General features: G+C 53.4%; 1 protein-coding gene across 1 annotated transcript in view; it reads right to left on the reverse strand.

The window, feature by feature from the left end:
• Positions 1-2150: 2150 nt before the first annotated feature.
• The window catches only part of TTLL11 (tubulin tyrosine ligase like 11), a 238026-nt gene continuing 225805 nt past the window's right edge, over positions 2151-14371 (reverse strand). Inside the window, 1 exon segment of the mRNA XM_030292844.2 lies at positions 2151-3005. Within this exon segment, the coding sequence (XP_030148704.2) occupies positions 2713-3005 (293 nt within the window). The 3' untranslated portion in view covers positions 2151-2712.

A 14371-nucleotide genomic window follows, 5' to 3' on the forward strand; every position in this document is an offset into this window, starting at 1 on the left:
CGGGAACCCTCAGGAGAACCAAGAGGGCGCCTGTTTGGGGGCGGAGGCCCTGCCTCCACGCACTTGCTAACAACTGCACTGAATCGGATGCGCCTTTATTAGCACCTACGGCAGGCTCCCCTCTGGCCAGGCTGTGGGGACACAGCTCCCGGCTGTGACAGCAGAGAAGCCAAGCACATTTCCTAGGAGGCTGGAAGGAGGGCAGCAGGATGACCAGTGTGGAAGAGAAAGGGAGCCGGCCGGTGCACCGGAAGTGACAGGTGTGGCAGGAAAGGCTGGGGTGGGGGCCAGACCCAGTGATGTACCCTGAGCTGAGACAGGCTGAACCTGATCTCCATTCATTGGACCTGCTCTAGAAAGCTGGCCCTTCAGGGACCTCAGCCAGAGGAACAGTAAGGGCTGATGTGGCTGGAGTGCGTGCACGTGTGTGCATACGTGTGTGTGCGTGTGTGTGAATCAGTGGGAGGGAGAGGAAGGGGGACTAGGGGAGAAGAGGCCCGGATGGATCCTGAGGGCCCTACCCCAGAAATAACACAGGTAGAACACGGGGCACTCCGCTCCTCATGGGGCGTCTCTGGGCCCCAGATCCCTGTCTCCGGTTCCCCTCTTCCAGGAGAAAGGACGTGTGTGTCTTTGCTATATCACTTCAGCTGCACCCTGAAACGTGAGGGGTGTGGGAAACAAAGGGGGTAAGTGGGGCTTCCCATAGGCATCAAGGAGGTGGGGGACATCTCCTGTCGCTCACTCTGATAAGGGAGCAGCATCGAATTCTTCCTGTTGAACAGCATTGAGAAGAAAGGGCCCAGTCTGTCCCTTACTGGCCTCTTGTAAAATGGCGGCCTTGATTTTCCCGACATTCACCCCGTGGGGTGCAGGTCTCAGGCCCTGCCTGCAGAGGAGGGGCTCCTTCCAGACAGCGAAGGGTTGAGCAGAGCCACCTGCCTGCATGTGACCTGCAAGGGTGGGGACAGGACATTCCTCACTGTGAGAACTGACATGCTCAAATCATCCCAAACAATGTGGCTCGGTTTCCCACCCCCCCACACCCTCCCCAATCCAATGTGTTTGGTTGATTTTGGAACTGAAAACTGCACTCCATTTTGGCAAGTGAATGCTTTCTGGAAAAAAAAAAAAAAAAGAAGAGTTGTGTTGAAAAGACTCTTTGCTGCTCCCAGCTGCTAACACGTGTGAGAGACTCCTTTGCTGCGAGGCCCATTTGCTCTGGCAATAACAGGGACCGAAGAGCGGGGACGGGGCCTTCAAAGTCTGCTTCTCACAGCAGACCACTTAGAATCACTGATTGTCCTGGCCCATGTCACAGGGCTGCAGGAGAGCGGGCAGGGCCCCGGGGTGGGGGGTGGGGGGTGGGGAGGGCAGGCAGACCTGGAGCAGAGGCGACTGGAACTTGAGTCACGCTCACCAGGGGACATAAAGGAAATGGGGCTCAGGGGTCAACCAACAGAACTGGACCAAGCCTCAATCTCCCACGGGACCCCCCAGGCCGGCCTTTGCTCCTCTGAAAATGGGAACAGCGTTACGAAACTACCCGAGCTGACTGATAGCTCTAGAATGTCCCTATGCAGGGGCGCATCAGGTTCCTCCCGCCCCTCCCGTCTTAGGCCACCTGTCCTGCTTTTTTTGCTTGGGAAACAAGGTCATCACAGGTGGCTCTTATCACCAAGCAGCCCAGAGCGAGTTCTGCGGGGCTTGGTTTTCCAAAATGCCACCTTTGGCTGCCTCTGAACCTTCCCCTCTGAGAAGGGGTTCGCCTGGGGACACAGATGGAGACAAGGAAAGGGTCTCTTGGAAGGGGGGGTGTGGGCGCCCCTTGTCCTGAGCTTCTGACACCATGCTCCCCCCCACACCGGCCCTTAAGGGGGTTTTCTTGTCCTCCCCTCGGAAGCCCCTCCTCCCACCCAGGGGCCCTCTGGCAAGTGCCTGCCAGGCACCTGCCGGCCAGGTGATGGCACCTCATCCGTGTGGGGTGAGGGGGTGCCGTCACAGGACCCTGGGACTCCTGCTTTGGGGTCAAGGTCAAACAAAATCAAACAAAATGACCTCTGAGGCTCCTGTCAGCCCTGAGACTCTAGGAGCCTTTACCTGGTTACTTCTTGGTTAGTTCTTAATGAATAACAAACCGAACATGACAGTGACAGGCAAGCTAATGAAATAAATGAGGCCAGTCTGTTAACTACACCCGGGGAGCACGCGATCGGGATGGGAGAGTCGGGCGTGCCCACACACTAACTCCACTCGGTTTTCACAGCACGGTGGCAGGAAATCAGCGTGATGTCCCCGGGAGTTAACCAGTGTTCTCTCGGAGGCCCCGGCAGACCCAAGTCTCAGCTCTCTCGAGTTCTTTCCTCTCCGCAGCTCGGGCTCAGGATCGCTGGCGCCCCGTGCCCCGAACGCAACAGTTTTACCCCGGTGGCTGCTTCCTGTGAGCCCAGAATAGAAGATGCCATCTGTCGCGTTTGGGATGTCATATGTCCACCGATGACTCACACATAGTTGGACCACCGAGAGGAAGGCGGGCGGGTGCCATCAGCCTGTTTCAAAGCACAGCTCAGCAGAACATGGAGACGGCATGTCAGGCAGGGGGCTGTCCCGCGGGGGTTCTCCGCAGCCTGCCCTCTGTCCACAGGCGGGGAGCACAGAGGGTCCTCTTCGGCCCCGGAGGGCTTACCCTTCATCGGCAGCATCGAGTGGCCATCAGGACAGAGCGTGTCTGGAATGCGCTGTCTTGGGGGCGCTGTTTGTGCAGGACGGGGGGTGGCCCTCCACCGGCGGGGCCGAGGGGGTGGCGTCCGGGGGGCTGCCGCTGTCCAGGGGCCGGCCCCCCGCCGGGCCGCTGCGGCCACACACCAGGCGCTTTTCGTCCAGCAGGGACAGGTGGTATTCACATAGGTCGATCAGCGAGGCCACCTGCTCGTGGAGCGGCAGGGTCTTGAACTTCCTCTGAGCCAGGTAGAAGAAAGCCTCCACGAAGGCCTGCAAGCACATTCCTGCGGACAGAGAGACCAGAGTTAAGGGGGGGGGGGGGCAGGGGTTGTGTGCCAAAGGGGCCCACACGCTGCCCGGGGAAGGCGCCGCTCCAGCCACCAGGCTCCTTGCTCACCACCATTTCCGTCCCGGGAACTTTAGTTTCTGGGTTAAACTCCCAGAGGACCTGCCTTGTGCCAGGCACCAGCTGGGCGTTCACGACCATCTGCGGAGTCGACCCCTTCCTCAGTCGTGTGGGGGAGGCTCAGTTAGCACTGGTTTACAGACGAGGAAACTGAGTCTCAGAGAAGCAGAGCCCGCTGGGCAAAGTCACACGGGTAGGAGGTGGCAGAGCTCATATGCGGCCTGGCCCAAGGCCTCATCCCTCTGTGCCACCATAAAACATTTGAGTCAAAACCCAGCCCCTGACGTCGATAACAACGGGGAAAGTTTGCTCCTCAGAGACCCCTGACGGCGATGCCCTACATGTCGATAGAGGTGTTGGTTACGTGGGTGTGGGGGCCTGTAAAACACTGTGCCTGAAGGTTTGTGCGTTTTGCTGTATGCAGATTTTACTTCTCTCTACCCCTTCTCTCTCCCCGAAATGATATTCTAGAAGGTCATGGCAGTCCCCACTATGTCCCTGAAACGTTCTTCCCTTACGTTGCCTCATAAATTCCTACTCATCGTTGGGATCGGAGCTCAAAATCCCCCGCTCAGGAAAAGCTTCCCTGATCCCCAGATCAGGCGCGGCCGCTGGGACGGGCTTCTAGCCCTTTCCTTTGCAGCCGATGGCGGCCTGTTCGGTGTTTATTTGTGTGGTTCTCCCAACAGCCTCTCTCTTCCCGGCTGAGTTGGGACCTCCAGCTCACCTCTGCTCCCCCAGGGCCAGATGCCCAGTGCTCAATATACAACGCTGAATACGTGAGTGAATGAATGGATGAATGAACAAATGGGTTAGTGCTAGGTACTTCACAGACATCGCCACTAATCCTCACAACACCTTTTTGAGATCAGTGTTATTATGCCCCGCTTTGCAGATGAGGAAACCAACATTCAGAGAGGCTGAGTAACCTCCCTAAGGTCACGCAGCCAGAGAATAGTGGCCTGGAAATTCAAACTCTGGCTCCCAATTCTTTTTTTTTTTTTAAGTTTATGTATTTTTAAGGTTTTTTAAATGTTTATTTATCTTTGAGAGAGACAGAGAGAGAGAGAGAGAGTGCGAGCAGGGAGGGGCAGAGAGAGAGAAGGAGAGAATCAGAAGCAGGCTCCAGGCTCTGAGCTGTCAGCACAGAGCTCGATGCAGGGCTGTAACTCATGATCGTGACCTGAGCCAAAGTCGGAAGCTCAACCGACTGAGCCGCCCAGGTGCCCCTGACTCCCAATTCTTTTAATAAGTGGTACCACAAAGTTCTGAGTCTTTCCAATGTCCAAGCAAAACTGAACCCCATGACCCAAAGTCAGGGGATTGCCTGGACTCCTCGGGGAAGGTGACGCTCAGGCTGGACGGAACGCCACAGGCATTTTAGAGGAGGCTGGCTTTGCCTCTGCTAATCCATACCTTCCCAGTGGCCTTGCTCCCCTGCTTCTGTCCTCAGGCAGAAGCCTGGCCTGGAGGCTTAAATACTGGATTATAGATGGACCCTGGGATCTGAGAGCTCTTCTTGTGTTGGGAACTTGAGCCGAGCAAAGTTGTTTCTTTGTCTCCATCCGAATCCATCCAAGCTTTTTTGCTCAGCTTTTCTTGGCTCCAGATGCTCTCTCCAGGGCTCTGTTTGGCCCTGACAGGAGGAGCTGATAAAGGGAACAGGGACCCTGGCGTAAAACCTTCTTAATACAAACAGAGGTCTCGTGCAGAGAGACACAGGGAAAAGGGAGCTTCCGTCTGAATCGAGAGACAGGGTTTTCCTAATCACCGACAAGGGGCCAGGGCTCTCCCAGAGTGTGAGCGTGGATGCATGCGTGTGCACCTGTGTGCATTTGTGCATGCGTGCACGTGCGTCTGTCACAGTCAGCGGGAGGGTCAGACCCAAGCAGGGTGCAAGGGGCCAGGATCCAAAGCCAGAGAAACCCAATGCAGTCAGTCCCAGCCTCCCATTCCAGAACTGTGTGATCTCGACAGTGCTACTCAAAGTGTGGACGGCAGATGGGTGCCGAGTCCGGGAACTGTGTGTCCCCGGTCTCTGACAAGATAAGGAGCCTGGGCCAGAATATAAATCACCCTCCTCATCAATCACATTGTTTAGTTCAGCTGGCAGTATTTTGTAGCAAGTCTTTCTCTACAAAGGAAGCGGCACTGGTTTACATTTTGGCTCAAAGCCTCTTGTCCAGGACTGTACAGAACGGTTCGTGGATTGCAACTTTGAGCCGCCCTGGTCTACACACCCCTTCCCCGCTTTAATGCACATGACACTGTGGTGCCTGGATGGCTCAGTCAGTGGAGCATTTGACTTGGGCTCAGGTCACGATCTCACGATTCGTGGGTTCAAGCCCCACACTGGGCTTTGCGCTGACAGCACGGAGCCTGCTTCGGATTCTCTCTCTCTCCCTCTCTCTCTGCCCCTCCCCTGCTCGTGCTTTCTCTCTCTCTCTCAAAAATAAGTAAACATTAAAAAACAAATTTACCATGCATGATCTTGTCAAAATGCAGATTCCGGGGTGGGGCCTGAGACACCGCATTTCCAACATGCTTCCTGGTGGTGCCCGCGTGGCTGCTCTCTGGAGCTCAGTCTGAGTAGCAAGCACTGAATGCATTTTACTCAACGAATATTAGTTTCTTTCCCTTAATTAAACTAATAAGGCTACGATTGAAGCAGTAATGCACAGAAAAAATATAAAGGACCTTTTTTGGGCGGCGAAAAATATGACTAAATCATCTGGAAAGGAGACCTTCTAAAATGAGAAAGGAGACATCCTATGTTATACTGGGTTTTGTTTTTGTTTGTCTACATGTCCTGATTTTCTCGAGTAAACACATACCTTATTTTATTTATTTATTTTTTTGTGGAATCTAAAAACAAAACAAAATGAATAAACAAACAAAAAGCAGAATGAGACCTATAGATACATAAAATAAGCTGATGACTGCCAGAGGCGGTGGGGTGGACAAAATGGGTAGGAGGGGAGAGGGCAACACAGGCTTCCCATTGTGGAATGAATAAGTCACGGACCCAATTTTAAAACGTGCAATGGAAAATTCTAGGAGGTGGAAAGAGGCGAGGCAGGGGTAGCTGCTTTTCACTGTGAACCTTTTGCTACCACTTGAATTTGAGGTTATGTGCATGTATCACTTTGAAGAAAACACAATGCCACCTTCCTGAATACACCTTCTGCTTTGATACAGTTTATATACATGCAAGGAAGATAGAAGCAGAGTGAGGAGTAAGGGACATTACTGACTCTTGCAGGAACCAGGCTTGCTGTGCGGGGTGCTCTGACCCCACTACGACTCTCATTGTGCCTGTGAGAAAACAGAGGCCCAGAGAGACCAAATAACTTGAGCTCGGGTTACATGCCGATAAGGGCAGCAGGGCTGGGATGGATTTGAACCGGCCTCATGCACTGCAGGTCCTGAATCTCATTCCTGGAATAAGGAATGGGCAAAATGGGTAGGGCTTTGATGGGCAGAGATGAGCCGGAAGGGGTGGGCTGGGCCGAGAATAGGGAGGAGGGAGGAGGAGGTGGGGCGTGTGGCCCCAGTGATGGCCCCGGGCACCTGCCGCAGGACAGGTGGGGAAGGGGCAGCTGGACTAGACCGGAGAGGACTGGAAGGCCAGGGGACATGAGCCGGGAGCCACGGAAGGGGTCCGAGGAGAGAGAGCCGAGATCCAGTGGCGGAGTCCCATGCCTCGTACAGCCTGAGCACATTCTCCGGTCAGGGGATTCCTGTTTTGTACAGTGGAGTGTGTTTGTTGGTTTTATTCCTCGAATGCAACCCTTGAGGTGGGTGGAGGCTCAGAGCCCTGCCCTGATAGACCTCCCTCACCAGAAGGGACTCATCTAAGGGACTCTTGTCTCTTCATACCCAGCCGAGCACCATCCCTCCCCGGGATCCAAAAGCCTGGTCTAGCAACTTCCTTTTACAGAAGAGGGGAGTGGAATCGAGGCCCAGCATAAGCAGGACTAGGACCCCAGGTCTCCAGACCTCAAACTGCACTACCATCACCAGCACCAAAATAAGAAAGCAAGCCAGACACTTCTCAGGCCAGGGACAGGGGAGAAGGGCTGTCTACACGGGCTGAGAGCCCCACTGAGTATGTCTGAGAGAGCCTGAAGGCCAGTGAGGGTTGGGAAGAAGGACACCCCACACTGCACACCATGCACATGTGGGTCGCAGGTCCCCACAATGGCCGCCTTGAGGGGCTGAGTGTCTTGCTCCTCATTTTATCAATTGGCCCAGGAAATGGCGGCCGGACTCAGCTCGATATTTGCTGAGCTGCAGAGAATCGAGCCTTTGTAGGGTTCTGAGGGACTAGGGGTGGGGGGAGGAAGAAAACAGGAGGAGGAAATGCACTTAAGATAGTCCAAGTGGCCTTCCCGGGGTAGGGCTGCTGGGGTTCCCACCTGGCTGGACTCCCCTGCCCTTTCCAGATCCTCACTGACAGTCCACATGTTCCCTCTGGGGCTTTCTCCTTCTTTCCTTTATTTTCTTTCATTCATTCATTCTTTTGGAGAGAGAGAAAGAGAGAGAGCGCGCGCGCTCAAGATTGGGGGAGGGACAGAGAGAGAGGGAGACACAGAATCCCAAGTAGGCTCCAGGCTCCGAGCTGTCAGCACAGAGCCTGATGAGGGGCTCGAATTCAGGAACCGCGAGATCATTGCCTGAGCCGAAGTCAGACGCTTAACCAATTGAGCCACCCAGGCGCCCCTCTCCCTCTTTCTTTTTTTTTTTTAATTTTTTTTTAACGTTTATTTATTTTTGAGACAGAGAGAGACAGAGCATGAACAGGGGAGGGGCAGAGAGAGAGGGAGACACAGAATCTGAAACAGGCTCCAGGCTCTGAGCGGTCAGCACAGAGCCCGATGCAGGGCTCGAACTCACGGACCGTGAGATCATGACCTGAGCCGAAGTTGGACACTTAACCGACCGAGCCACCCAGGCGCCCCTCTCCCTCTTTCTTACATACAGTGAGAAGGCCAACAGAAAGCAAAGGCAAGCTCATGAATGTCCGCTTTCTAGAACCTAAGCATCCTTGACAACTGACCTTCAAACCACTCTTTGTCTACAGAAGATGTGTTTTCACTCGTAATAACAACATGCACAAAACTTTGTAGTTACTGTGCTTAAAATGGTATCGTAAACATTTTTGTATGTTGCTGTATAGCCTTCATAACATTATTTTAATAGTGGCAGAATATTCCATCAAATCTTACTTTGTATATCATTTCGCCATATCCCCCACTGTTGAACACCGAGGCTAGTTACATTTCCTTCACTATTAATGAGAACATAAGCACAATCATAAGCACTTGGCACATCACTGTTTTTATTTCTGATGCATTTATTGTTTTGCAATAAAACCCTAGGAATCTGGGGTGGGGGGCATTAAATGTTAAGTCTGGTTTTGGTAGTTAATTTCATGTTAAAAATACTTAAGACTTACAGAGTCCTCAAATGGACAAAGCACGTGAATGGGTAGTTCACATACATTAGCAAGGAAGAGACAAAACCTGCCATTGAAGCCTACTGCTCACCCATTAGCAAAAACGTAAAACAACGCTACCGGTGAGTTGATGGTGAAATTGCTAGGGACTTTTGACAAGCAACTCGGCAAAAGTTTTTAGAGCCACGCGAGTATTTCAAAATATTTCTTCCAAAGGAAAACAAAAAGCACACAATGGTATTCACCAGCAACTTACAGCACCGTGTAGGGGCGGGGGAGGGACTTATAGGGTATTTTTGTATCTTTCTTTCTATTTTTCTGTATTTTCCAAGTAAGATAATGCATGTTCATTGTTGATAATAATTAGAAAAAATATATATATATATATATAATCTTAAAAATACCCCAACCCAGCCTCTAAGGTCTGGAGGTCTAGGACGCTACACTTGGCCCATCCCCAGGTAGAGCTAACGGCCCTTCGTTGGGATTGCCCCTTGTTTCCTCCTATATATTGGGACAAATCCATGGGTACGTGGCTGTCTCCCCAGTGGGACTGTGTGCTCCTGGAGGCGGGGACATTGCCCCAATCTTCTCTGCATCTTCAGTGCCCAGCACAGCCTGGCACACAGCAGGCACCAATAAAGAGCCATTTAATCCCCTTGAATGGGCTGCGACCTTTTCAGCGATCTTGTGACGCAGGTGTTATTGTGGCCACTTTACAGCTGGGGCCAGCAAGGTAAGCCAAGGGGCACAGGGAAAGACGACCTCTGAGAACCCTTCTCTTAGATGCCGTGCAGACTCATGAGACCAAGATGGTCCAGACCGGAGGCTCTAGAAGTCTAGAGTCCCCTGAAGGGCTCGTGCAAACACAGACTTCGGGTCCCTCCCCCGGAGCTCCGGGCCCGGAAGCTCTGAGAACTTGCACTCCTACCACGTGCTCAGGTGCCTCTGAGGCTGCTGGTCCAGGGACCCCACTTTGAGAACCCATCCCTTCCTCCCCATCCTCCTCCTCACTGCTGAGTCCAGTCTGTCCACACTCCACCCTGAACACTCATCTGCAAAACGCGGCCTATTTGCAAAAGGACCTGCCCCCGAGCTTTGAGAAGCTGGATTTTGGGCTAAGAAGGTCTGCCTTTTAAGACGTTCTGAGGGAGTTATTTTTAAAATCTCAAACGATGGAGCCAAAAAGCCATGACATCGTTCCAGCTTTGCATTTAGTCCTCTCTCGGTTTCCTTGGTTTCCGAGAAACCGCACATCCCCCGTCTCTCCCGGCACCATCCCTTGACCGCTAAGTGGGGCAGAGCTCCGTTGCCCTCGCCAAGGCCCTGCCCTTGTCTAGCTGTGCTGAGGAAGATGAGGCTGGAAAGGTTCACAGGCCACGCCACGGAGGGCCCTGTGGACCATGATCAGACTTTGGGTTCTATGCCGAGGAAGACGGGAGGCCACCGGGGAGATGGGAAGTGACGTGATCAGGGTGGCTGCTGTGTTGAGACCAGGGAGACGGGGCACATGTGAAAGGACAGCAAGGAGGTCCCGAGGGGCTACTGCCCCAGTCCAAGCAAAGGCTGTGGGTGGCTTGGACCAGAGCGGTAGTGACAGAGGCAATGAGGGTGATAAGATTCCAGACAGAGTCTGAGGGCAGCGCAACAGGTCCGAGAGCTGCTGCTGGGTTGGACGTGGATGTTAAGGGCAAGTCAAGAGCCCTCATGAAGGAGGACCTCTAACACCAGGGGAGGACTGGCCTTCCCCTCAAGGACCATGGTTTTTAAACGTTTTATGCATAAAATAACCTGGGGACCTTGCCAGAAATGCGGGCTCCTGTTCCCGTCTCCCGGAGATTCTGTGTGTTGGCCATGAGGCCCCTGGAGTTGTACCGCAGGGCTGGGGACTCTGCACCCATGGGTGATCGGGAAACTTTGGAACCAACGCTCCGTCTTGGCCATCTCCTTAAAGGCTCTCGAGGAGGCAGGGAAGTAAAGAGGTTAAGAAGCCTAGTGCTGGGCTGGCCCTGCTGGGGGCAATCATGAACCATGGGGGATGCCCAGAACAAACGTCCTCCTCCGGAACCCCACTGCCCACCCCTCCTCCCCTCACCGTCTTTGTCCGCTGCGGATGCCAGGACAAAAACACCATGGCCTGGGGGGAAGGGTGGGGGCTTAAACAACAGAACTTTACTTTCTCACCGTTCTGGAGGTAGAAAGTCCAAGATGAGGCTGCCAGCAGGTTTCGGTTCTGGTGAGGGCTCTCTTCCTGGCCTGCATATGGCTGCCTTCTAGCTGTGTCCTCATGTGGCACAGACACTGAACCAGCTCTCTGGGGTCTCTTCTTACAAGGACACCAGTCTCTCCGGATCGGGGCCCCAGCCTTATGGCCTCATTTTAACTGTTACTTCCTTAGAGGCCCCATCTCCTAATACAGTCACATTGGGGGTTGGGGTTTTAACAATTCCATAGCATCCCAACTTCTCGGTTCTGTTTATGGCTCATCCAGCAGCCGGACACACTCTCCTACCGCCGCCCAAGTCTTTGAGATCACCTGAGCCGTTGAGGAGAAATAGAGGAAATCCTCCCCCGCCCTTTCCGGCTCCTCCACCAGCTGCCTGAAAAACCCTCACAGCTCAAACTTGGAGTTGGAGGCATCTCTTTGGTAACATTGCTTTAGCGACCTGTCACCGTAAACGTAATGAAAATAAACCATAATAGTTAATAATTATAGAGCCCTCGTTATGTGCCAGGCCCTGATCTAAAGGCTTCGTGTGCATTAACTTAAATCCCACAGAAGCCCTTCAAAGCAGGTGTCAATATCAGTTCCGTTTTACACAGAGACTTGCCAAAGTCGCACAGCTGGAAGGGGGCAGATCACAAGAACCATTCTCGAAACTTCTTTACTCTGTGGCTGCTTCCAGGGCCTTCAAAGAGATGGCCAAGTCGGAGTGTTACGTCGGGGTCGGGTCGTTTAGAAGGAGGAAATGAAGGAACAATGCCCGCCTGGCCCCGGGGGAGGGACGGGCCCCATGCATCTCTGCTGGCTGTCGGCAAGGATGTGTGGATCTGCCAGTCTCTGCAAACAGGCATCCTCCACCTGCCTCCCATGTCTGAAGATAAGCCGTGGAGCGTTTTCCCCAACTTTATTTTGGTTTGACGGATGTCACTGGAGAAAGCAGCCTTTGCAACATTCTGGATGTCGCCGTACACACGTCTCCCACCCGAGACTGCCACCTGCTTACTGGGGCGCAGCCCCTGACAGACCATGGCCTCATTCTGTCGGTCAGTGGGCGAGGGTGGGCCCAAGGGCTCCTTCTGGCCTCAAAAGTCCCGTCACCCCCAACCCTGGGGAGGGGTCCTTGCACACAGGACATAATGAATGCGCTGGGGGCTGCCCTCCAATGACCCCATCATCTACCCTGGGGCTCCAGGATGGAAACAGCAAGAATGCCTCGCCAGCTTACGAGGCATATCCGTTTTCTCCTCTGGTTCTCAGGGTGATCTTCAGAAGGAGACGCTGTCGCTGAGGAATGCAGACCCAGAGAGGCCAGGTGGCCTGCGAGGGGGACTAGACAGCATTGTACCCATGCCTACCTGACGTCCAAACCTCGTTGTTTCTCCTGCGTGACGATCTTCTTAACATCTGACATTTATGTATTATTTTACAGTTTACAGAACACATTTGCATAGATGATATAATTAAATCCAAATCATTGTTGACAGCCAGGCATATTATCCCAGACTGAATAGGAGACATTTTTTTTTCCTCTCGAAAATACCTGAGCTTCCTTGCTATAATTCTATTCCAAGGTGCTGGTGTGCTGGGCTAGGCCGGCTACATGCCAGCTCCTTCCGTCTCCCCATGATTTAAATCTTTCTTATTACCCACCTAGAATAGATGTTTCCGTCTCCTAGTGAAATTCCAAACGTGTAAGTATACACTCTTTCTGGCTGGACATGTTGGTGGGAAATAAAGCTGAACGATCTTGACTGGAATTAGCTGAATGATTCCTATCTGCGCGGTGGAATGTTCCCCGCAAGGGTTGTCTGTGAAGCCTTCACCAACTCCAAGGTGGTTAATCACCGGAAGCGTTCCCCACATCCTTAGGGCGCCTTGAAGCCTGGCTCCTGTTTGCTGCGGCACAATCCCTCCAGACATTAGTGCAGTTGCTCCGGGCCAGGGCTGGGGTCCCAAAGGACCGGAGCATCTCCCATGAGGCGGCATTGGGCTCAATCTGACGGGGGGTCAGATGCACTGGTCGGGGTCCAGCTCTGCTGTGGCCTCGCGGCCTCGTCCTCAGCAAGGGGTTTCCCCTCGGCGGGTCTCCGTTTCTGCGTCTGTAAAGTGGGGACGTCACATCTTCCCCAAGTGGCTTTTACACGGCACCACCCAGAGCAAGCCCAACACAGTGCTTGATAACCTGAAGCCTCCAGTGACCTCCCCACCCAAGGTTTCTGCGCCGTCACCACACTTTCCTAGGGTGCCATCGTGACATTGGCTTCATTTTCTTCTTTTATGGCGGGGAGCTGACTGCTTGTCTCCACACTAGACTATCATGAGGCCAGGGCATCTTTGCCCCCATCCCCAGCGACCGTGAGCAGGTGCTCAGCAGTTGTTTGTGGAGTAAATGAGCAGACTGGCTGGGATTACAGACAGGAAAAATCGTGCAGTTGGTCAGGAGACCGGGGTTCTCGGAAGGGCGGCTGTCCCTGAGTACAGCGGGGCTTTGAACCAGTCACCTCCCCTCTCCAGGCCTCAGTTTCCCCTTCGGTAAAATGAGCGGCAAACTGGGCGATTTCTTGGGACTCCGGGAGCATTGGGAGGGATGGTGGCTTCTGAATGTTTTAAAAAAAAAAATGGTAGCGACAAAAATCACAAGCTGCACGTATTGGGGGCGTTCTGCCCACCAGGAGTCACACTGTGCGTTTTCCCTGCCCGTTCACGTAATCTGGTGGCAGCCCTGAGCGGTCCCACCACCCGCCCAAAGTCGCACCGTTGGACAGTGGCCATGCCGGGGTTCCCACCACTGCTCTGCTCTGCCTCTCCCCAAACCAGATGGAGACCTCCAGAAGGCGCATCCTTTCAGGGAAGAGAGAGCCTCCCTCCTGCCACTCCCCACCCAGCTCAAGAACAGAATGGGACACACCCAGTCGTTGTATTTCTGCGTTACAGCAGCAACAGGCCACTATCACCTTTGTCCTTGTCTGGACGGAAAAATTAGTAAGTGTCAGGAAGGAACCAAAGATAGACCTTGCAGAAAAACCATTATCGCCAGGAGCCCGGGACACCCAAATAACGAACACAACCAAAGATGCAAGCAGGACTTCCATCATTTCGTTAGGCACAGGGCACACGGCGCAAAGTGGCCCAAGGTCCCACCGCAGACCCGTCCGGCGTCACCCGACTCCACCACGGGCAGACACAAGTTCCTGAGTCGCTGGCTGGGAAGATGGGCTATAGGACTGGTCACCGCTTCCTGCAACTTGAGACATTTCTCCTGGGATTAATGGCTCCCGCAGAACCTTCCGAGGCTCAACACATTCCGCAGCAAGTGGTCAAAACCTCTGGCTTGGAAAGGATTTCAGAGATAACGAAATCCAGGCCCTCACAGGACACTAACACTCAAAAGGGTAAGAATTAATCTGAGTGGTGCTCAATATGTACCAGGCCCTGCGGCCAGCTCTTGAGGGGCACCTCTCATTTCACCCTCAAAACGAAAGTCTGGGGGATAGATGCCTTTATAACCCTTTGGCTGTTTACCAGCAAAACTGCCTTTGTCTTGGGTTTTGTTTGTTATCTG

Source organism: Lynx canadensis, chromosome D4 (genome assembly GCF_007474595.2).
Source record: "Lynx canadensis isolate LIC74 chromosome D4, mLynCan4.pri.v2, whole genome shotgun sequence".
In the NCBI taxonomy this organism is placed as follows: Eukaryota; Metazoa; Chordata; class Mammalia; order Carnivora; family Felidae; genus Lynx; species Lynx canadensis.